General features: G+C 55.8%; 1 protein-coding gene across 6 annotated transcripts; it reads left to right on the top strand.

The window, feature by feature from the left end:
* Window positions 1-4,874: 4,874 nt before the first annotated feature.
* Window positions 4,875-20,772, top strand: LOC308567882 (serine protease 42-like). 6 transcript variants are annotated; one of them, XM_081159970.1, is made up of 7 exons: window positions 4,875-5,071; window positions 5,465-5,747; window positions 7,471-7,636; window positions 9,605-9,761; window positions 10,130-10,392; window positions 11,242-11,402; window positions 18,196-20,772. In XM_081159970.1, the coding sequence occupies exons 4-7, from the start codon at window positions 9,622-9,624 to the stop codon at window positions 18,430-18,432; spliced, it is 801 nt and encodes a 266-aa protein (XP_081016096.1). In that variant the 5' UTR covers window positions 4,875-5,071; window positions 5,465-5,747; window positions 7,471-7,636; window positions 9,605-9,621; the 3' UTR covers window positions 18,433-20,772. The 6 variants fall into 6 exon arrangements, with proteins under 6 accessions (XP_081016096.1, XP_081016098.1, XP_081016095.1 ...); XM_081159972.1 differs by having other exon boundaries at window positions 5,465-5,761; window positions 7,547-7,636; XM_081159969.1 differs by having other exon boundaries at window positions 5,465-5,761.
* The last annotated feature ends 76 nt before the right edge of the window (window positions 20,773-20,848 follow it).

Genomic DNA, 20,848 nt, shown 5'->3' with positions numbered 1-20,848 from the left:
TTCCCCTCCCCTCCATGGTGCTTAGAAGCCATTTAAAAGTGCTCTAAAATAATATTCCCAGCTCCCAGCTAACTGGCATATGTAGTGAGAACCCTCTTCCAAGGGGTGTGTAAGCAGAAGCAAACCAATTCATCAGGAAGGCTGCAGAAGGGGTTCTTGCTCTGGTAGACAGGAAGCACTTGGGGATCCCCAAGGCGCAGGGCCCAACCCGTGAGTTTTCACGAGAGAAAAGTAAGGCCCACTGTGCGTTTTCCCTGAAGCTTACTTTATGCATGTTCAAGGCCTGTCTTTCTCCTGAGATCACATCCTGCCTACTTTTTTTTTCCGGTCCTGAGAATATCCTTTGTTTACAAAACAACAGTGGTGAGGGTAGCTGGTGACTGCTGTTTTCCATGTCGTTATTTGGCAAAATAAGACCTTACAAGTCAATTTTTAAGTTTGTTGCAATCAGTATCTTCCCAAAGCCTTGGATAGGGACCCTTGGATGGGGCAGATCCTTTCCAGGCCCAAGATTCATTTGAATCAACCAGTTCATCCATCCATCCATCCATCCATCCATCCATCCATCCATCCATCCATCCATCCATCCATCCCTGTTGTCCACCTGTCTGTACATCCACCCATCCAACCATCATGTAACTATCAGGTGCCAGCTGCGCTCCGTCTGTGATGACTGACAGAGGATGGGATGGCATGGGGAGAGGAGAGTTGGCAGGGGCAGTGCAGATGAATGCTCGGGACAAGCAGTTACTGGCAAGGTGGAGGCCCTGACACCTGCAGGCTGCTTTCTACCCCCAACCCTCTAAGTAGGATCCTGGTCAGGCCCCATGTGACTCATCAGTCCACGTGATCACACCTCTGTGGTGCTCCTAGCGCTTCACCAGGTGCCAGGATATTGCAGTGACCCAGTGAAAAAAACGCCTCTGCCAGGTTCTGCTCCGGCCCTCTGTCCTTGTGCCTTGGCCTGGCTTCCAGACCTGTCTAGCCAGCCCTGAGTGAGCGAGGAAGGACCCCAATCCCACTCATCTGCAGGGGGTACTGTACCTGCCAGCCCCAGACTGACCTCTAAGTTGGTCAGACACCTGGGCTGACCTCTTTTCCAGAGCAAGTCCGACCAGCTGCCACTTGCTTGCACACCCCCAGCAACAGGGAGTTCGCCCTCTGTCGAGGCAGCTCTGCTGGACAGGGCAGCTCTCTGATGTCAGACAAAAACCTGCCCAGGGACGCTCTAGTTCCCCAGACTCCGAAACTGGGTCTTAGACCTGCTTCTCCCTGGGCCTGGCCCCTCAGTGGTCCACTCGGCGGGCTCTAACCCTGCGGTTTTGTCTTTTTGATCATCACCCGAGGACACTCTCCATCGCTTTCAGAGAGAGTGGAAGGGGGAGAGAAACATGGATGGGAGAGAGACACAGCGATTGGTCGCCTCCCGCACGGGCCCTGACCCGGCCCGGGATGGAGCCTGCAGCCGAGGTACGTGCCCTTGACTGGAATGGAACCCGAGACCCTTCAGTCCTAGGGCCGACGCTCTAACCACTGAGCCAAACCAGCCAGGGTGACCATCCTATTTCTTAGGGGGCCTTGCCCTCTGTACAACCACGGACACAGTTGGGGGCTCAGTTTGTTAGGCCCCTGAGCAGGGCAGGGCCCCTGAAAACTGTCCTAGCACCTGCTCCAGGAGAAGCGAGGCAAGGGCTCCCTCTGCATTGTAGAGGGGACTCCTGAGGTCCCCTGTGTGGAAGGTGGCCCTGAGGGGCGAGGGAGGCAGTGTTATAGGAGGGTGATGGGGGCATAGGTGGATCCAAGCTTGGGGGGAGCTAAGTTCAGGTGTAGCTGAGAGAGGAGGACCATGCAGGTGCCCCGGGGCTCTATCTCAGCCTCAGTTTCCCTCCTGTACCAGGAAGGAGGTGTAAGAGCCTCTGGTGTTCTGAGCCCTGGAGAGGCCCCTTCTGGACTCTGAGCTGCAACTGGGGGAGGGTGGTGGAGGCGACAGCTGCTTTGAAATGTGGAGAATAAAGCGAGGAATGTCTGAGCTCAGGGGAAAAATCACCCGCGGGCCTCCCACCCAGGCGGAGCACAATGAATTAAGTACCAGAGGCACGTTTCATGTGGGGTGGGGGAGGCTAGAGGGCCTCTAATGAGAAACAGCGTCCTGGGCAGGGCTGCGGGGGGCTGGGGCTTTGGGGCCACCTGACTCAGCCCCTGTGGGGCACCCTCACTCTCCAGAGGTTTCCTCTCCCCTTGCCTGTATGGGTGTGGGGCGGGGTGCTGTCCCACTCAGTGCTGACCTCTGACCCATGCTGGCCCCTAAAGGCCAGAGAGCGGAGAAAGTGTGGCTGCCTTGGAGGGGCAGCTCCTCATTCTCACCCTTCCTCCAGCATTTACTGAGCACCCACTGGGTGGGTGCCTCTGCTTGTAGGTCGATGGGGCCAATGCCACCCCTGCTGGACAGATCAAGCCTGCAGCCATGGCCATCAGCCTCTGACCAACCAGTAAGCCCCCTGGCTCCAGGCCACCCCCTGCCTCCAGTCTCTACTGCCCTCCCCTCCTTCTGCCAATCCCTCTGCCCCAGGTAGTATCACCTCCCTTCCAACCTTATGTTCCTGGCCCCAGCTCAGCCTTCCCCCCACCTCACTGGGGCTTGGACACCCGGGTCTAGCCCTGCCCTTCCAGTCCACCGGCCTGGGGGACCTGGCTTTTTTACGGGTCACCTCCCCCCCCCTTGTCTCTCCCTCCCCAGTAAACTTAATGTTCCCCCAACAAGACCCCCAATCTCAGGTCTTCACTCAGGCTGTTCCCTCTCTCTTCTCTCCCCGGTGGACCCCCCATTAATTTACCCAAAAGACTGCTTCCCAGAGGGGACCAGGGAACAGTGGGTAAGCGAGTCAACTGTCAGTAAAAAGGCCAAGTCTCAGCAAGGGTGCTGGAAAGGGGTGGAGGCAGGTGGGCTCCCCAGGGGCCTGCCTCCCAGCCTCTGCCAGCTGGAGGCAAGGCTCCCACTTTATTTTTAAGAGGTCTGGGCGGGGTCTTGGAGCTCCTGGAACTATTCTCCCCCACCGTCCTTTCTCTCCCCCACCCACTTTAATTAAAACCATTGTTTTTCAAGCACATGTTAATTAAAAAGCAAACATGTTTTGCTAAGTAATTTGGAGGCTCTGGTTATGTAAACCAGAGTCATTCCAGTTAAAAACTCCCTCCCCCAGCTTGCCCCAGTGTCTTGGGAGCTGAGGACTCCAGTGGCTATGGTAGATGCGCATCTCTTCAGAGTTAACATTCCCTGGGGAGGCCCAGCCAGGGCATGCTGTCCTCTCCGTCTCACAGGTGGCAATGCCTTGGGGACACGGAGGCCTAGATTCCTAGCAAGCCCAGCACTGTCAACCCTCTGCCAACACGTGCTTTGGGCCCTGAGAGTAAATGCTGGTCAGGAAGGGTGATAGACTCAGATGCCCCATCCTGCAGACGGGATCCTTGTCTCTGAGCCACCACTCACTCAGCTGTGGGGTGAAGGAAGGAGGGCGGGGGCATGTCAATTGGAGCCCAGCCAGAAAGGCAGGTGGGTTCTGGGTGGCCACCCTGAGGTCTCCAGCACGGCTGGAACTATGGCTACCCAAAACTGGGACGGTAGGCCCCTGAGGTGAGAGTCCAAAGTGAGGACTAACATGATGGGTAGGGGGAGCCCTGGGTGCTCAGACGCACCTGCTCCAGCCCCAGCTCCCCACTGTGTCTGGCGATGCACACAGTGCCATGTCCCAACTCTGGCTCCCGGTCCTGGGAGTCTTGGGGCCTCTGGGGCCCTTCATGCCCTGGGCAGCACCTGCAGGACCCACTGCAGGGAGCCAGAGCCTCAAAGATTTGGGGTCCAGTGATCTCCAGCCCCTCTTGCTCCCTGACCCTGGCAGGGTGGAGGCATCTCACCAAGAGACCTCTCCCAGCCTCACCACCACCTTGCAAACCACCTGTTGGCTCTTCGGGCTCGAGTCCCACTAATAGGCGCGCGTCCCTTCATATGTGTGTCAGTGTGTGTCTCCACGAGCGAGTCTGTATCCAGGTGTGTGTCTGTGTCTTCCTATGTGGTCTGTGTGTGTCACTGTTGGCCCTGACCCTGCTGTCAAGGGGTCTGTTCCCTTCTAAAAGAGGAGTGCCCGAGGTCCTGAGGAATGGGGGTGTGGGTGTGGGGGAGCAGCGACCAGGGAGCTAGGTTTGTGCCTGGGCGGAGGGGAGGTGGGCCCCAAACACTGACCCCAGCACGGGGGAGCACGTGGGCTGGCACACACCCTGGGACACGGGCTCAGGTCGGGCAGCCCGCAGTCCCAGCTCGTGCCACCCGCCCGGCTCTCCCCCTCCCCTGCACTCGGCCTTCTTTTCTGTAAAATGAGAAGTATGCGCTGGGATGTGTGCAACTTATTACACGCAGCGTTTCCCCCATGGGGACAGACACACCCTCACCAGCCACGACACAGTGACACACGGCGACACCGGCTGCCCCCAGGGCTCAGCCCGCGCTGGGCGGCGCGCCAGCGACACACACACTGCCGCCCCCGCGCACACCCGCATCCCGGGGGGCCCTGCTCCCGCCCGGCCCCGCCCCGCCGGCCCGCGGCGGCGCTTCTGTGCTCCGTTCCCCTCGCCGCGCGGGGAGACCGCAGCGGGCGGGCGGGATGAGCTCACGCCGCCGCCCGCCGCCCGCCCGGCCTAACTCGCTCCAGATGCCCGCGCCCGGTGCGCGCCGGGACGGCGCTCGGGCGCCCCCTGCAGGCGCCGCGCGGACCCCGGAGGCGCGCGGGCGGCTCGGAGGGACGGGGCGGGGGCGGCGCGGGGGCTGCCCACCCAGGAAGGGGCGGGCCCGCGCCCCGCCCGCTTCCTCCCAGGCCCCGCCCGCCGCCTGAGCTTGGAGCCGCGTGGGGGTCTCGGCGACGCTGCCCTGCCCGCCCCCGCGCGGCTTCCAGGTCACAGTCCGCGCCCCCCGCCCGGCCGGCGCGGTCGATGTGCCGGGTGCGGTGCCCCCCGCAGGCTGCCCTCGCCAGACGTCGGGACGCCCCGTCCGCCACCCCCGCGCGCGCGGACCCGCGGCCAGGTACGCGGCTCGGGCGCCCGCCTGCGCGCCCCGCGCCAGGCCGCGCCCACTCCTGTTCGTCTCGGAACAAACACCCGAGTTCCTACTGGGAAAGCGGCGGGGGCCTGACCGCCGCCTGGTTTCAATCAGGGGCTGGTATTTCCCCGAAATCGCGGGCCGGAGGCTGACCTCACGGGGACGACGGCTGGCCCCGCGCCAGGGGGCGGGGCGCCTCCCGGGTGAGCCCGACGCCCGCCTCGCCGAGCCGCCCGCGGAGAGGGGGGCGCGGGTTCCTGGTCCCAGCCCAGCTGCTGGCGCACCCCAGATCCTGGCCATCGGTCTGTCTGCCGTGTTGTGTGCCCCAGGCTCCGCTTTACCCCTGCTCAGCCTCTCACCTCATTTCCTCCACCGCAGGACGGGGCTGCTGTGCGATTAGAGAGGGGGCCGGAGAAGGGGGCGCATGGGCCCCAGGAACCGTGATTTCCAGAGGCCCGGAGGAGGGGACTCTCGGAGCTGCGGGGCCAGGGATCAGGCCCTGGGCTTCCCGGGGCGGGCTTGGGGAAGCAGGAGAAGCCGCACGTCTGGTGGCCGAAAGGTTTTGTTCGCTCTGGAGCCTGCATTTCCCAGATGCTTGGGGTCCCTCCTGGAAGTAACAGTGACGGATACTTACTGAGCACAGCGCGTGCCAGGCAATGTTGTAAGCACTTGTAGGTATGAACACATTCTCTCTTCACTACAATTCTATTCATTCATTCATTCATTCATTCATTCATTCATTCATTCATTGGACAGATGCTTACTGAGTGCCTACTATGTGCCAGGCATGTTCCAGACGCTGGGAATAGGGCAGTGACAAGACAGACCAAAACCCTGCCCACATCAAGTTTACATGTGGAAGGGGAAGACGGCCAATAGAAATAGGAGTAAGAGATGTAGTGTGTCAGATTGTGAGAAGCACTGCAGAGAAGGGACAGGGGGATTGAGAGGGCAGTGTTTGGGGGGGGGGCAGTTTTTGAGAGGGTGTCCTGGAGGGCCTCACTGAGGAGGTGACATTTGAGTATAGATCACATCTGGCTCACCATCCCCAACTGAGAATGGTTTTTACAGAAGAGCATTTGCCATCAGTTCCATGATGGGGAGCACTAACTTTGATGTTATCCTCACAGAAGAATTCCGTTCTTGTCCTTAGTTGACCTAGTGTTACCAAAAAACAAAGCAGAAAAACAGCCCTCAGTTCTTGTTATATCTCACATTTCATCGACGAGCATTTTGTGGAAATTTCTTTTGTCTCTTGGTATATATAAGTACCTGCATTATATTCTCAATGTTGTCTCTTAGCCCACCAAGCCTAAGATATTTACTAGCTGGCCTTTACATAAAAAGTCTGCTGACCCTGATAGAGACCCAGGAGGCGAGGAAATGTGCAGTGTCTGGGGACAGAGGGAACAGCCAGTGCAAAGGCCCAGACTAGGCAAGAAGACTAAAGGGAGGAACAAGGAGGCAGACTGCCTGGCGTGCTCCTCAGCTGTCACCGTGTCCGTAGGGAGCTTTGTAACTGAGTTTGCTACCGTCACATGTGGGAAGGAGGAAGCCAGAGAGACTGGAAACAAGAGGAGTCAGAGCATTGTGTCCAAACTTCAGCTCCCCCCCCCCCCCTTTTCTGCCTGTTTCAGCAGCTGTCCCTTCTAGATATGTAGAGCTCTGAGCACCAGATTGCCTTGGGCAAGCTACGCAAAACACAGAATAAAGACTACATTTTTTCTTTTTAAAATTGATTTTAGAGCGGAAGGGAGAGAGAGACAGAAACATCAATGAGAGAGGAACGTCCATCTGCTGCCTCCTGCACGCCCCCTACTGGGGATCGAGCCCACAACCCGGGCATGTGCCCGGACCAGGGAATTGAACTGGTGACCTCCTGGTTCATGGGTTGACACTTAACCACTGAGCCACAGCAGCCGGGCAAAGCTGCATTTATAAGCCTCCCATATATCTAAGCGTGGCACTAAGTTCTGGCCAATAAAATATAAACAAATGTTGGGTATGAATTTTGGGAAATACCCTTAGAAGGAGGACAAGCCCTTCTTTATCTCTCCCTTCTCTCCCGGCTAGAATGTACACATGGTACCTGGAGCTTGAACAGCCATCTTGGGACATGAGGAACACACTCAGGGGAAGGAACAGGAATTTAGAAGAAAGTTGGCTCTCTGGAATTTGTAGGGCTGACATCACAGCTCTTGATGCAAGAGAAAAATAACCTGCACTTATAATTAAGCCACTGTCATTTTCGGTCTCAGTTATTCATAGAAAAACCTCATCCTAACTAATTCAATTGGTATTCTCTGGGGCTTTATTTCTGGGTGGTTATGAATATAAGTTTTGCTTTAATGTTTTTAATGTTTTTTTTTGTTTGTTTTTTTTAGAGAGAGGAGGAGAGAGAGAGAGAGAAACATCAGTGTGAGAGAGAAACATCAATCTATTGCCTCCTTACACTCCCAGACCTGCGATGGACTGGGAATCAAACCTGCCACCTTTTCGTGTAGGAAATGACACGCCAAGTAACTGAGTCACACTGGCCAGGGCATGAATGTAAGTTTTTAAAGTCATTTCTTGTTAAGACTAAATCCCTTTTTATTTCTATGTCTCTATGTGCCATTACTGGCTTCTGTTCAAGGGTACACTGTGCTATGTTTTTCCTATACCTATATACCTATGATGAAGTTTAACTTATAAATTAAGCACAGCAGGAGATGAACAACAATAACTAGTAATAGAAAAAGAACAACTGTAATGATATAACGAGATAAAAGTTACATGAATGTGGTCTTTCTCACCTTTTTACTTAGAGGAAGCACTGTACAGCTTCTCTTCGGTGTATCCAAATTGCCAGCATCACTAGTCCTGTGCTTTGGGGCCATCAAGTAAAATAAGGTGACCTGAACACAAGCACTGCAATTCTGAGACACTCAGTCTGATAATGGAGATGGCTACTAAGTGACTAGTGGGTGGCAGTGTATTGAGTGTGGGGACGCTGGACAAAGGGATGATTCACGTACCTGGCAGGCCAGAGCAGGCCAGCGTGAGATTTCATCATGCTACTCAGAACGGAGGGACATTTAAAACTTAGGAATTGTTTATTTCTGGAATTTTCCATTTAATATTTTTGGACCACAGTTGACCATGGGTAACTGAAACCGCAGAAAGCGAAACCGTGGATAAGGGGGAACTACTGTATTATGAATTTAGCTACTATAAACATTTGAACAGTTATTTTTTTGTGTGTGTGAACATAAATCTTTATTTCTCTGGGATAGATGCCCAGGAGTGCAATTATTGGGTCATATGGTAATTGCATATTTTATTTTTTAAGAAACCGCCAATCTGTTTTCCAGAGAGGCTGTAATATTTTACATTCCTACCACAATGTATGAATGATCCGGCATCTCTGGGTCCCTGTCAGTATTTGGCATTGTCACTATTTTTAATTTTTGACAGTCTGTTGGGTGCACAGTGATACCTCACTGGAGTTTTAATTTGCGTTTTACTAATGGCTCTTTTCATGTGGGTGTGGATTTAAGATTTCAGAGAGAGGAAGGGAGATGGAGAGAGAGAGATAAAAACATCGGAGATGAGAGAGTCATTGATGGGCTGCCTGCAGCCCCAGCCCGGGCCTGTGCCCGGACCAGAATCCAGCCCTGGCCTCCTGGGTCCTGGGTCTGTGCTTAACCCGCTGAGCCACGCTGGCTGGGCTTTTTTTTTTTTTTTTAAAGGTAGCACTATTATGTCTAACTAGTGGCTAGTAACGTTAAGTGCAACGTTTATGTTAAGGAGTTGAAATTTTTATTGCAAACACGTAGGGGAGGGAAAGGCCGAGAAAGGCCAGGCCAGGCGCGGCGGGGAGTTGCGGTGCCAACAGCCCTGACCCCAGGTGACCCCGCGCGAGGCGCCGGGCGGATTCCCGCAACAGCGGGGCGGGGCGCAGCGGCCGCGAGGGGGCGCCACCGGGTGCCCATGGCGTTACGGGGAGGCCCCCGCAGCGGCGCCCGCGCCCTGGGCCCCCTGGTCTGGCTCCTGCTCCTGCTCCATCAGCCAGGGCTCCCCGAGGCCCAGGCGGGCGGGGAGGGGGCGCAGCTGCCGTCTCTAAATACCTCGGGGGGCGGCCGCCAGGACCCCAGGGAGAGGTTCTGGGACCTGCCACCTGTAGAGATTCCAGAAGACCCTGCGCCTGAGAGAGGCTTCAAGGTGGTGAAGTTTGTCCCAGGTGACTTTTGAGTTGGGAGTCACCAGGAGAGAGCTGAGTGCCAGAGTGGGACCCCATGCTCCCTGGGAGTTTGGGGGTACCAGGCTCGGCCCTTGGGGGACTGGTTGAGCGCAGCTCTGCCTGAGGAGTCTCAGGAGGACACACTTTGACCTTGGGAGGCCTGGGGGTACATGGTCTGGGGACTCAGAGGACATGGCCTTCTGGAGGAGGGGTGCCTGTTGCTCTCCTGGGACCCCTGGGGTCAGGGGAGACAGGCCCTGTTTCTTTGAGGGGCTTCTTCCTACTCTTCCCTGCAGAGTGCGGCCGAGTGCTCATGCAATTCCTGGTAGGCACGGATGTCAAAGAAGGCGAGTGGCCCTGGCAGGTGAGCCTGAGGGTCAACGGCACCCACGTGTGTGGAGGCTCGCTCATCGCGCCGCAGTGGGTGCTGACCGCCGGCCACTGTATTTTCAGGTGAGGGGTGGCGAGTGGAGGTGCGAGACTTCGGGACTTGGCCCTGCCCTCCTCAGACACCCACTAAGTTCTGTTGCCCTGGCAGGTTGGCAGAAACCAAACCCAAACCCAAAGCACGCACAGTGAAAGCGGGAGGGGTCCGTATTGGCGGTCTTGTTCTCTGGAATACTAGTTTGGCGAACAGAATCAATTGTTTGGGCGAGTAAACCAGTCCTGAGAGTGATCATGGAGGGGTTTTTTGGCGAGAGGGTGGTAGAGAGCGTGGCGCAGGAGGTTGGGGCCAGACTGGGAACCATCTGAAATGTGTGGAAAAGGCACAGGGGATGTGTCCTAGGGTCTCCACGAGGGGCCTGTCCTCTCTCCCACAGCCGTGAGCAGTACAGTGTCAAGATGGGAGATCTGAGTGTCTATGAGACAGTCATGAGTGTGGTTGTGCCCGTCAAAAAAATCATTAGCTACCCTCAGTTCTCGACACGTGGAGCCATTCGACATGACCTTGCCCTGCTCCAGCTTGTCTACCCTGTAAAGTTCACGATGACCATCCAGCCTGTGTGCATCCCTCAGGAGACCTTCAAGGTGGAAGATGGGGCCAGGTGCTGGGTGACCGGATGGGGCAGGAAAGAAGAATTTGGTGAGACTGCGAGGCAGGAAGCAAACGGGGGCAGAGGGAGGCAGCCTTTCCCCTGGACTAGGCAAGAAGATGAAAGGGAAGGGCGGCGAGGCGGACTGCCTGGCAGGCGGGTAAGGGGGCAGCGGCTTAGCGACAGACAGGGTAATGGTTCACGATTGGCTTGAGCCCAGAAATTGGGCCATTTAGAAAAAGTGCCCGTCCTGGGAACTGGAGCTGCTGTCAGGAGGAGAAATACATGGGTGAGGTCTTCTTTGGCAGATTTGTGGGGAAACAGTGCCTGGCTGGGTTGGGGATATTTTTAGGTTTTCCCTGGGGGCAGAGCCAGAGGCTATGTGCTATCCAGGGTGGATTTCCACTCAGGGTGTGATGAGCTGCCAGTCAGAATTGTCCCTCACCGAGGTACCTGCCTTGGTGGGTAGGGAACTCCTGTCCTTGGGGGTGTGGGCAGAGCCAGAGGAGGCTGTAGGGCCTCCTATCTCTGGGGAGAGGCTGGATTTAGAATCTTTGGGGCACTTCCTGTCCAAGAGGCTGTGACCCTGCTCTAAAGTAAAGACACTTTACTAAGGCACAGGGCACCGGTCTCTATTTCTAGAGCAACAGTCACTTGGCTGTCATGTGTCAGGCTGGTAAGGCCTTGCCTCTTCCTGTCCGGATCCATTCTTTCTTCTCCTGTCTTGGTTTTGGCTCCTACCTCCTCCTCTCCCCATGTCAGCTTTGGGCCTCAGTTTCCTCTGGTGTCAAATGGGGACAGTACCCAGTGTTCTGCCTTCTCCGAGGTGGTTCCTGGTGCTTGGGGGCTTACTGGCCACCCATGCAGCTCCACCCACTGCTGAGTTTCTTTGCTTGTAGGCCCTCCACTTCTTTCAAATACTCTCCAGAAGACTGACCGATACATCGTCTGCTCTGAATCATGTAATCATTTGCTCCAGATGTCCATACCAACCAGTGAGGATATGGTTCTGGAAGGAATGCTCTGTGGCTATAAAGGTGCAGGAAAGGATTCTTGTCAGGTAAGTTCATGGGCCCTTTTCTGCGTCTGCATTATGGTGGTTCCCTCAAAGCTTCCTCATTCCCAAGTGGCAGGGCCTGGGCGACGTCCTACCTCCCCCCCTCACCCTTAGTTAAGGAGATGCATGGCGAGAACCCCTCCTGACTCCTCTGAGCTGGCCCGGCCTGTTCCTTCAAAAGGGAGCGGCCCTCGCTACCTGGGGGCACTCCAGGGTGTAGGGAACATGGGGACAGGTAATGCTAAGAATATAAGTATACCCCCTCTGTGGTACTTACTGTGCCGGCGTGAGCATTACCCACACTAGCTCAGTGAGACACATCACAGCCCTACAGCAGACATCGTGCCCATTCTACAGGTGTGGTGAGGTCCGAAGGCATCAATTAGCTCAAGGTCTCCCTGTGAGTGCCTGCAGGCCTCCTGGGCCCACAGTTTGCCCTCTGTACCAAACTGCACCCCTGCAGAAGGGGCATTTTTTTATGTTTTTTATTGACTTCAGAGAGAGGAAGGGAGAGAGAGAGAGAAACATTGATGAGAAACATCGGTCGGCTGCCTCCTGCACGCCCCCTACTGGCGATTGACCCTAAAACCCGGACATGGGCCCTGACTGGGAACCCAACTGGTGACCTCCCGGTGTGTGGGATGGTGCTCAACCAACTGAGCTACACGGGCAGGGCTATAGGTGGCATTTGAGCCGGGTCTTTGAGAATGAGTGTTTGGAGCTCTTGGAAAGAGGAGAACAGCATTGTAGGGAGAGGGTGACTCAGAGGTTCGAGGGGACTTGCCACGTTTAGGGAACATTTTGCAGGTCTGGAGCAATGAGGTGGCAACTATGGACAGAGAAGAGGGTTGGAGTCAGAATATGTGTAGCCTGGAATGCTGTGCCAAGTTTCTAGATGCTGGCCAGGCAGGACTGTAGGCTAGGGAAAGATGTCGAATCCTGAGCAGGACCCAGGGCAGTGGGGTGGGTGAAGGAGGTGTATTTAGGTTGAATCCTCAGTTCGTGGTGACTGCCTGCTGTGAGGGTGGGGGTGAGGGAGAGGCTGTTTCTGGCTGAGCTGGTTAGTGGTGGGGCCACCAGAGCAGGTTTAGGGAAGGACAAGAAGAGTTCTGCATGCTCTGGGGTGTCTGGGAGTGGAGCTCATGCTATGGAGGGAGCTGGCTCTATGGGTGAGGACCTCTAGAGAAACTTTAGGCTAGATGAAAGAATCTGGGGGGCTCTCAGGGGTGATATTCAGAATGTTTAACAACCACTGCGGTTTGGGAAGTAACCAGTTATAATATCCTTGGAGGATATTAAAGTTTTCCCATTAACTTTTCAGTCCTCGGTTCTCATATGCACAGGAACCTGGGCCTGGTGGGAGCCTGGGGAAGGCCCAGCGTGGAGTCTGCCCAGTGCCACGCAGGGCCACCAGTTTGCTTGGACCTGGGTGTTCTCCCAGTCCTGCAGTTTGTTTCTTTGTCTTTCTCCAGGGAGATTCCGGGGGCCCCCTGGTCTGTCAGTATAATGACACATGGGTCCAGATGGGGATTGTGAGCTGGAGCGTCAGCTGCGGTCAGGGAAACTTGCCTGGCGTTTATACAGACACTGCCGTCTATGCTAAATGGATAGCTGCTGTGGTGAGCCAGGCTGCCTCCACGTATCCAATGCTGTTCATCATTCCCCTGGGCATCCTGGTGACCCTGTGATCACCACAGCCCACTCTCCTCCTGCTTCTGAGTCACCCCCGAGGCCTTTCATCCCACTTCCCACTCCTCAGCGCCCTGCCCTCACATTCCCATTGGGACCCACTGACCCTGTGGAGAGCCACGCAACAGAGAGCAGAAGCAAGACTGCAGTCCCCAAAGTGTCCTGGCCTGTGCTCCAGTCCCCTGCCTGCAACTGCTGGGAGGGAGAGGTGAAACCGCGCCAGCTCGAGGGCCAGCTGACCTGCCAGGTGGAGCAGGTGCTGCGTGGACAGCTTGGAGAACATCTACCAAGGAAGAGACATCATCAGCGGTGCACACCCTTAGACCTGGGTGGTTTCAGGCTCTCAGCTGACAGTTGGTCAAACCAGTCAGCTTGGTGATTGTCCAGAGAGAGTGAGGGAGGTGTCCCCCTGTCCCTGCCATGGTGTGATTTCCACAGGGCTCAGTTGTCTGGGGAGAAGTTCCCTGTACCCCAGTGTGGAACCACCTGTGAGTGGCCAGCCTCTGGCAGTGCCCTGATGGCTACATCCAGGCTCACCCCATGTTGTGTTGAGACATGAAGGAGTGCGGAGATTTCTGACATCAGTTGATTAAACGTTTGGAGGGTGGCTTGTGTGTTCTGCACCTCTATTGGTCTAGGGTGTGGGGCCACCGAAGAGAACTTAGCGCACATTTATCTTAGGAAGATGCTCATGTGAATGGGGAGGGCCTTGCTTACCCTGATGTGAGCTCCACAGATGGTTCTAGCACTTGGGTCTGGTTGCATGCTCCTCAGCTGTCACCGTGTCCGTAGGGAGCTTTGTAACTGAGTTTGCTACCATCGCATGTGGGAAGGAGGAAGCCAGAGAGACTGGAAGCAAGAGGAGTCAGAGCATTGTGTCCAAACTGCAACCCTCCCCCTTTGCTGCCTGTTTCAGCAGCTGTCCCTTCTAGATATGTAGAGCTTTGAGCACCAGATTGCCTTGGCCAAGCTACGGAAGACACAGGGCCAAAGGCCAGAGAGAGGCTAGGCCGGGGTTCACGGTGTCTGCTGGCTCACTCCCCTCATTCCCCTCTGGCCCCAGAGGAGCTCTTGGCCAGCGGAGCAGAGCCTCCCTGCCCGTCCCGTCCCTGTTCATGAAGGCCTGAGGCTGCCTTCTCTGAGGAGGGGGCTCGTGAGGTTTGCACCTGAAAAGAACTCATGAGAATATTTAGGTAGGTGGGTAAAGAAGTGGAGTGGGGTAAAGACTGATCATTGGCAGCCCTGGCACCTGGGCATGTCGTTGGTCAGAATAAAGGCTACATTTCTTTCTTTCTTTAAAGAATATGTTTTTATTGATTTTAGAGACAGAGGAAGGGAGAGGGAGAGAGAGAACCATCCATGAGAGAGAAACAAGCAGGGGAGGGCAATGCTGAGAAGGGCCGAGGCCAGGCGCGGGGGGAGGTGCGGCCGCGGGTGCCAACAGCCCTGACCCCGGGCGACCCCGCGCGAGGCGCAGCCCCGATCGGCGCAACTGCAGGGCGGGGGAGGGGGGCGCAGCGGCCGCGAGGGGGCGCCACCGGGTGCCCATGGCGTTACCGGGCGGCCCCCGCAGCGGCCCCCGCAGCGGCCCCCGCAGCGGCGCCCGCGCCCTGGGCCTCCTGGTCTGGCTCCTGCTCCATCAGCCCGGGCTCCCCGAGGCCCAGGCGGGCGGGGAGGGGGCGCAGGGCGGGTCTGCGCTGCCCTCGCCCCCTCGAAACACCTCGGGGGGCGGCAGCCAGGACCCCGGGGCGAGCCCGTGGAAGCTGTCCCCCGAGGGCCCCGAATCCCGTGTGGCTTCAGCGTCCTCCCATTTGGCGGCGTCAGCTCCGGGGGACTCTGGTTCCCACAAAATTCTGGCGGCTTCACAGACACCAGCTCCACCAGCTCCACCAGCACCACCAGCACCACCAGCACCACCAGCACCACCAGCACCACGAGCAGCAACAGCAGCCACAGCAGCACCGACAGGTGATGTTTCTGGGCCAGGCCCTGCCACAGAGAACTGGCCACGTCTAGGGGGCCTGGGACCCTGCCCTGGGGGAGGAGGGTCTCAGGGGACACGGTTTTTCCCTGGGGGGGGTGTGTGTGTCTGAGATCTGAGAGGACATGGGGAAAAACAGACCTGTGCTGGGGACCCAGGGGGGGGCCCTGGCCTTGCTCTGGGGGTTCTGAGATCTCTGAGGACCCTCTGGCTTGGTGGTGGCGGCATCAGGGGCTTTGCCTTCTCAGTGTCCTCCCTTCCCTGACCTGCTCCAGGATGTGGCCATCGGACTATGAGGATAGTGGGTGGAAGCCCTGCGAAGGAGAAGTGGCCCTGGCAGGTGAGCCTGCGGATCAATGACATACACGTGTGCGGAGGCTCCCTCATTGCCAATCGGTGGGTGCTGACAGCGGCCCACTGCGTATTTGGGTGAGTGTTCCAGACTCCAGGCTCGGGCTCCTGGTCAGGCTGTGGGACCCGGACAGATCCTATCCCTCTCCCTGAGTTTTCACCTTCCCATCTGGTAAAGGGTCACAGTTCCTGCTCTCCAGGTTACAGTCAGAGGTAGGTGACACTAGGGCCCTTGGTAGCCGGGAAAGTCAAGATCCAAAATGAGGTTGAATGCTAACTGCTCTTAAGCCAGTGCTAATTAGCCTTCCCCAAGTGGCAAGAAGGGGGAGAGATGCCAGTGGGAGGCAGTGTGTGGGCACAGACTTGCAAGGGGGAATATTTAAGGGGAATTGGGTGCAGTGGACTGATTTGGCTAGATCAGTGGTCTCCAACTCTAATGGGCCTAGAATCACCTAGATTCTAGGTGATTAATGGACCTAGAGCTCATTAACACACAGATTGCTTGTCCCCAACCCCCAGAATTTCTGATTCAGTAGGTCAGGAGTGGGACCCCAGAATTTGCATTTCTGACAAGTTTCCATGTGATATTGATGCTGCTCATGTGAGGACCAAACTTGGAGAACCACTGGATAGAGTGGCCAGGGGTCTGGGGAAGGGATGTGGTTTGGAGGGCAGGAAGCGGCTGATGGCTGGCACTGGAGATAGGACCAGGGTGGGGAAAAGCTAGAACCCATGGAAGGGATTAGAGACTCTCCAGGATCTCTCTGCAGCCACTGGGAATACACGGTGATGATAGGAGACGTACGCCTGAACACCACCTCCAAGATGGCAGTCCATGTCCCAGTGAAAGACATTGTTATCCACCAGAATTATAGAGCTTCCGTAACAATCCAGAATGACATTGCGCTCGCTCTGCTCGAGTTCCCTGTGAATTACTCCTCGCACATCCAGCCTGTGTGCTTCCCTGAACAGGCTTTCATGGTGCAAGCTGGTACGAAGTGCTGGGTGACTGGATGGGGAAAAGTGAGGGAAACAGGTGAGACTGTGAAGGAAATTCAGCCCAGGGAAGGGGCTGCTGGTGCCCTGGGGTTGTCCTACAGGCTAAAGGGAGACACAGGGAGGCAGTTTTCTAGCAAGTAGGTGAGGGAGAAGGGTGGGGAGATGCTGCTAGGGAGTAATTTGATGGTGCTGCAAAGTTCTGTTAGTATGTTGGGACCTAGGTCCTTGGGTGACAAGCAAGGTGGCTTTTAGTTGGGGTGGTGGTGTAGATTTGTCTGTTAATCTGAGCTGCGCCAAATTGGAAGTACTTGCCTTGGTGCTTAGAGAGTTTTCTTCGAGCGAGAAGAGGCCAGAGAATGCCTCTGGGAGAGATTGTAGGGACTCCTGTCCCTGGGGAGTGGCTGGCTTTGGTACGTTTGGGGCACTTTCTGCTCAAGAGTCTGTGATCCTGCTCCAAACTAAAGATACTTTACTGATGTATAGGACACCTGTCACTATTACTAATGGTACTCAGAGTGACAGATGCTTGGTTTTGATTTCTCAGGCTGGTAAGGCCTCGCCTATTCCTGTCCTGATCAGTTCTTCCTTCTCTTGTCTTGGTTTTGGTTCTTTTGTGTTTTTTTACGTTTTAATTATTTCTTCTGCTATACGCTCTTTTTTTTTTTTTAATGTTGTCATTGATTTTAGAGAGAGAGGAAGGGAGAGGGAGAGAGATAGAAACATGATGAGAGAGAAATATGGATCGGCTGCCTCCAGTTTGCCCCCTACTGGGGATGGAGGCAGCAACCCAGGCATGTGCCCTGACTGGGGATCAACCCAGTGACCCCTTTGTTCGTGGGCCGATGCTCAACCACTGAGCCACACCAGCTGGGCTTGGTTTTGATTCTTTCCTCCTCTCCCCACTTCAACTTTGGGTCTCATTTCCTCCAATGTCAAGTGGGGACAATATCTGCTGCCCTAAGTGGGTGTCTGTATGTGAACACACTGTCCGAGACCCAGAGTGGGTGCTCGGGGCTCCTGTCCTGGCCCACTAAACAGACCCACCTTCTCCTAAATTACCTTTACAGATCCAAAAGAGGTAGTTCCAGAAATACTTCAGGAGGCGGAGCTGAGCATAATTCGCTATCAGAAGTGTAATGAGATGCTCAGGAAAAAGACGGGAAGTTTCACTAACGTAGTCAAGGAAGGGACTGTCTGTGGTTACAGTAGCCTAGGAAAGGATTCCTGCCAGGTCAGTTCATGGGCCCTTGGCCACCTCTGCATTTTGATTGTCCCTTTGAAGTTTCTTCATTCCCAGGCAGCTGGAAGCTGCCTCATCTGCCAGCCCCTCCATTCACCCTTCATTCAAATGAAGGGGGTTCAGTGGGACAAGCTGCTGAGGCTCTGCCAGGCTGGCCTGAGAGGAGCTGATGCTGCCTGGGGGGGGACAGGGAGGAGGGGAGGTTCAGGCAGGAAACACCAGTATTGTGAGGCCCATGTTTTGACTCCCTTCTATGTGATAGGCAAGGTAGCCAGGTAAGGACTTTATTTGTTATTGTTATATCAGAGTATGTACATTTTCTCTGTTTAAAGTCAATATTTTCTGCACACAATTTTTTGAGTATGTCTACATATTTTGTGTGCTAAAATTCTTAACTTTTAAATCTCCCTAGAAACCTGGGCCTGGAGGGTGCCTGGTGGAGCCCCACACGTGCCCGTCTCCCCAGTGCCTTGCAGGGCAGTCAGTTCTGATGCTGGTTCTCTTCCATGCCTGTTTCTTTCTTTCTGTTTCTGCAGGGTGATTCTGGGGGCCCCCTGGTCTGTGAATTTAATGAGACCTGGGTCCAGGTGGGGGTTGTGAGCTGGGGCATCGGCTGTGGTCGCAAAGATCATCCTGGAGTTTATACAGAAGTTAGTTTCTACAGGGACTGGCTCATGTATCAGATGACTGGGCCTTCCTCTGCAGACTCAGGAGGCTTCTTCATCCATCCTTTGTGTCTGGTGCTGCCCCTGGGCATCCTGGTGACCCTGTGATCACCACAGCACGCTCTCCTCCTGTTTCTGAGTCTCCCACGAGGCCTCTCCTCCCACCTCTGGCTCCTTCTCAGCACCCTGCCCTCACATTCCTGTTGGGACCCGTGGAGAGCCACACAACAGAGGGCAGAAGCAAGACTGCAGTCCCCAAAGTGTCCTGGCCTGGTGCTCCAGTCCACTACCTACAACTGCTGGGAGGGAGAGGTGAAACCGCGCCAGCTCGAGGGCCAGCTGACCTGCCAGGTGGAGCAGGTGCTGCATGGACAGCTTGGAGAACATCTACCAAGGAAGAGACATCATCAGCGGTGCACACCCTTAGACCTGGGTGGTTTCAGGCTCTCAGCTGACAGTTGGTCAAACCAGTCAGCTTGGTGATTGCCCAGAAAGAGTGAAGGAGGTGTCCCCCTGTCCCTGCCATGGTGTGATTTCCACAGGGCTCAGTTGTCTGGGGATAACCTCCCTGTACCCCAATGTGGATCCCTCTGTGAGTGGCCAGCCTCTGCCGTGCAAGCCTTCCTGGATTCTAACCCAGTCTTGGAACTCCCTTCCTCAGTGCCCTGGTGGCTACATCCAGGCTCACCCCACGTGTTGAGACAAGAAGGAGCGTGGAGATTTCTGACATCATTTGAATAAACGTTTGGAGGATGTCTTGTGTGTTCTGAAGCTCTGGTATCTTGGACATTGTGGGGCTGCATATAACATAGCCTGTTGTAGGTTTCCCATTTTGCTTAGGAACTATATAGGCTTCTTCCTAAGCTCTAGAGGGAGCGGTCAGTCCTCACCTGCTTAGACATGAGCCCAAGGAATGGTGTTAGCCAGTGGGATCCTGCTCCCTGTGCTCCTGTTGTTCTCACGCCTGCAGGGAGTTTTGTAGTCTAATTTAACAGCTTCTGCAGCTCGGGATAGAGCATGGAGAGAAACTGGACCTGGGAGCACAAGTGAAGCTGGGGCATGAGGAATATTCCTCCTCTTCCACCCCTTCTGCTTTCTGCTCACCCCCACTTGGTTAGCCAAGGTCGGCACTCCCCCAGGGAGGAGGGCACGAGTCCCTGTATTCGGATCAGTTCATTAGCCCATTCCAGGGCCCAGTGTCCCAGAGTCTCTCTGTCTAGCTGCTGATCAGATCCCTCTCAATCGTCTGTCCACTGCTCTCCCAGGGGCCAACATTTTCCTCCCAGATATCTGTGGGCTTCAGAGGACAGCCTGTGTCAGTCCCACGTGCTGCCCGAGGAAGGCTGGGGTTGGGAGACTGAGAGCTTACATCAAACCCAGTCTCTTAATACGTGTCCAACCAGCTGCTTCAAGAAGCCACTGAATATCCATTGGTTAACAAAGTCAGTTTACCTTCCTGTTCCTATATGGGTCAGCAGGTAGCTTTTCTCCTCCTGGCTCCACTCAGCGCTTTGGTTCATGCTTTTCCTGCATCAGCACTCCCTGGAGGGCTCATTAAAATACAGACCAATGGTTCTACTCCCAGAGTTTCCAATCCTGTAGGTCTGGGTGGACCTGAGAATGTGCATCTCCAACAAGTTGCCAAGTGATGCCGCTGCTGCTCCGGGGACCATGCCTTGGGCATCACTGCTCTGCAGTAACACGGGCACAGAAGGCAGCCTCCTCCAGGCTGCCTTGGGGTGGAAGTGACACTCATCACCTCTACTCACCTCGTATTGGTGGGAGCTCACCTGAAACTCCCTTAGATGCCAGACTGGGGAATATGTTCGCCAGAGCTGGAGACCCTCCACACCGGACAAGAGAAGCAGGAATCTTGGAGGTCACCTCCCAATCTCTGCCACACGCCCAGATTCAAAGACCGCATCCTTCTGCAAAGAGCCCGTGAAAGCTCCAGGCCTGCATCTCTTGAAGCTGCACCATCCAGCTGGTGGGCTGTGGAAAAGGAGCCGTGCCTTCCCTTTAGACTCCCCAAGACTCCTTGATCCAGTCTTAGGTCCAGCTCCAACGTCACTTTCCCTGAGACACCTTCCCCGACCCCCTAGCCTTACTTACTGTTCTTCTCTTCTGCTTCTGCAGCTTTCCAGCTCCTCCAATCAATAAAATCGGGAAACTCTCCCATGCACCAAGCCCAGGGACCAAGGGTGCAGTCAGAGGCTGGGTGACAAGGTGCCATGGCTGGTCCAGAGATGTGGCTGTGCCTTCACAGGCCAGGCTCTGGGGGGCGCTGTCACCCATTGAAGGCGCTCATGGGGCTGGCCCCTATGGAGGCAACCACCGATCCCGGGCTCCGAGGTCATCTTCCGGGAACTGGCACGAGGTGGGGGCGCAGGGGGGCGTCCAGGGCTCCAGGGGCGCCGTAGGGATGCGCCGCCACCAGGGACGGGGCCTCGCGCCTGGAAGTCGACAGGTAACGTGCCCGAGGCGCGCCCTGCGCCCGCGGTGTCCTGGCGCGTGGCGGCGCCTG

The sequence above is a fragment of the Miniopterus schreibersii genome (genome assembly GCF_964146895.1).
Source record: "Miniopterus schreibersii genome assembly, chromosome: 15".
NCBI classification, from domain to species: Eukaryota; Metazoa; Chordata; class Mammalia; order Chiroptera; family Miniopteridae; genus Miniopterus; species Miniopterus schreibersii.
The sequence above is the reverse complement of the archived record's forward strand: the minus strand, read 5'-3'. Positions and strand labels throughout refer to the sequence as shown.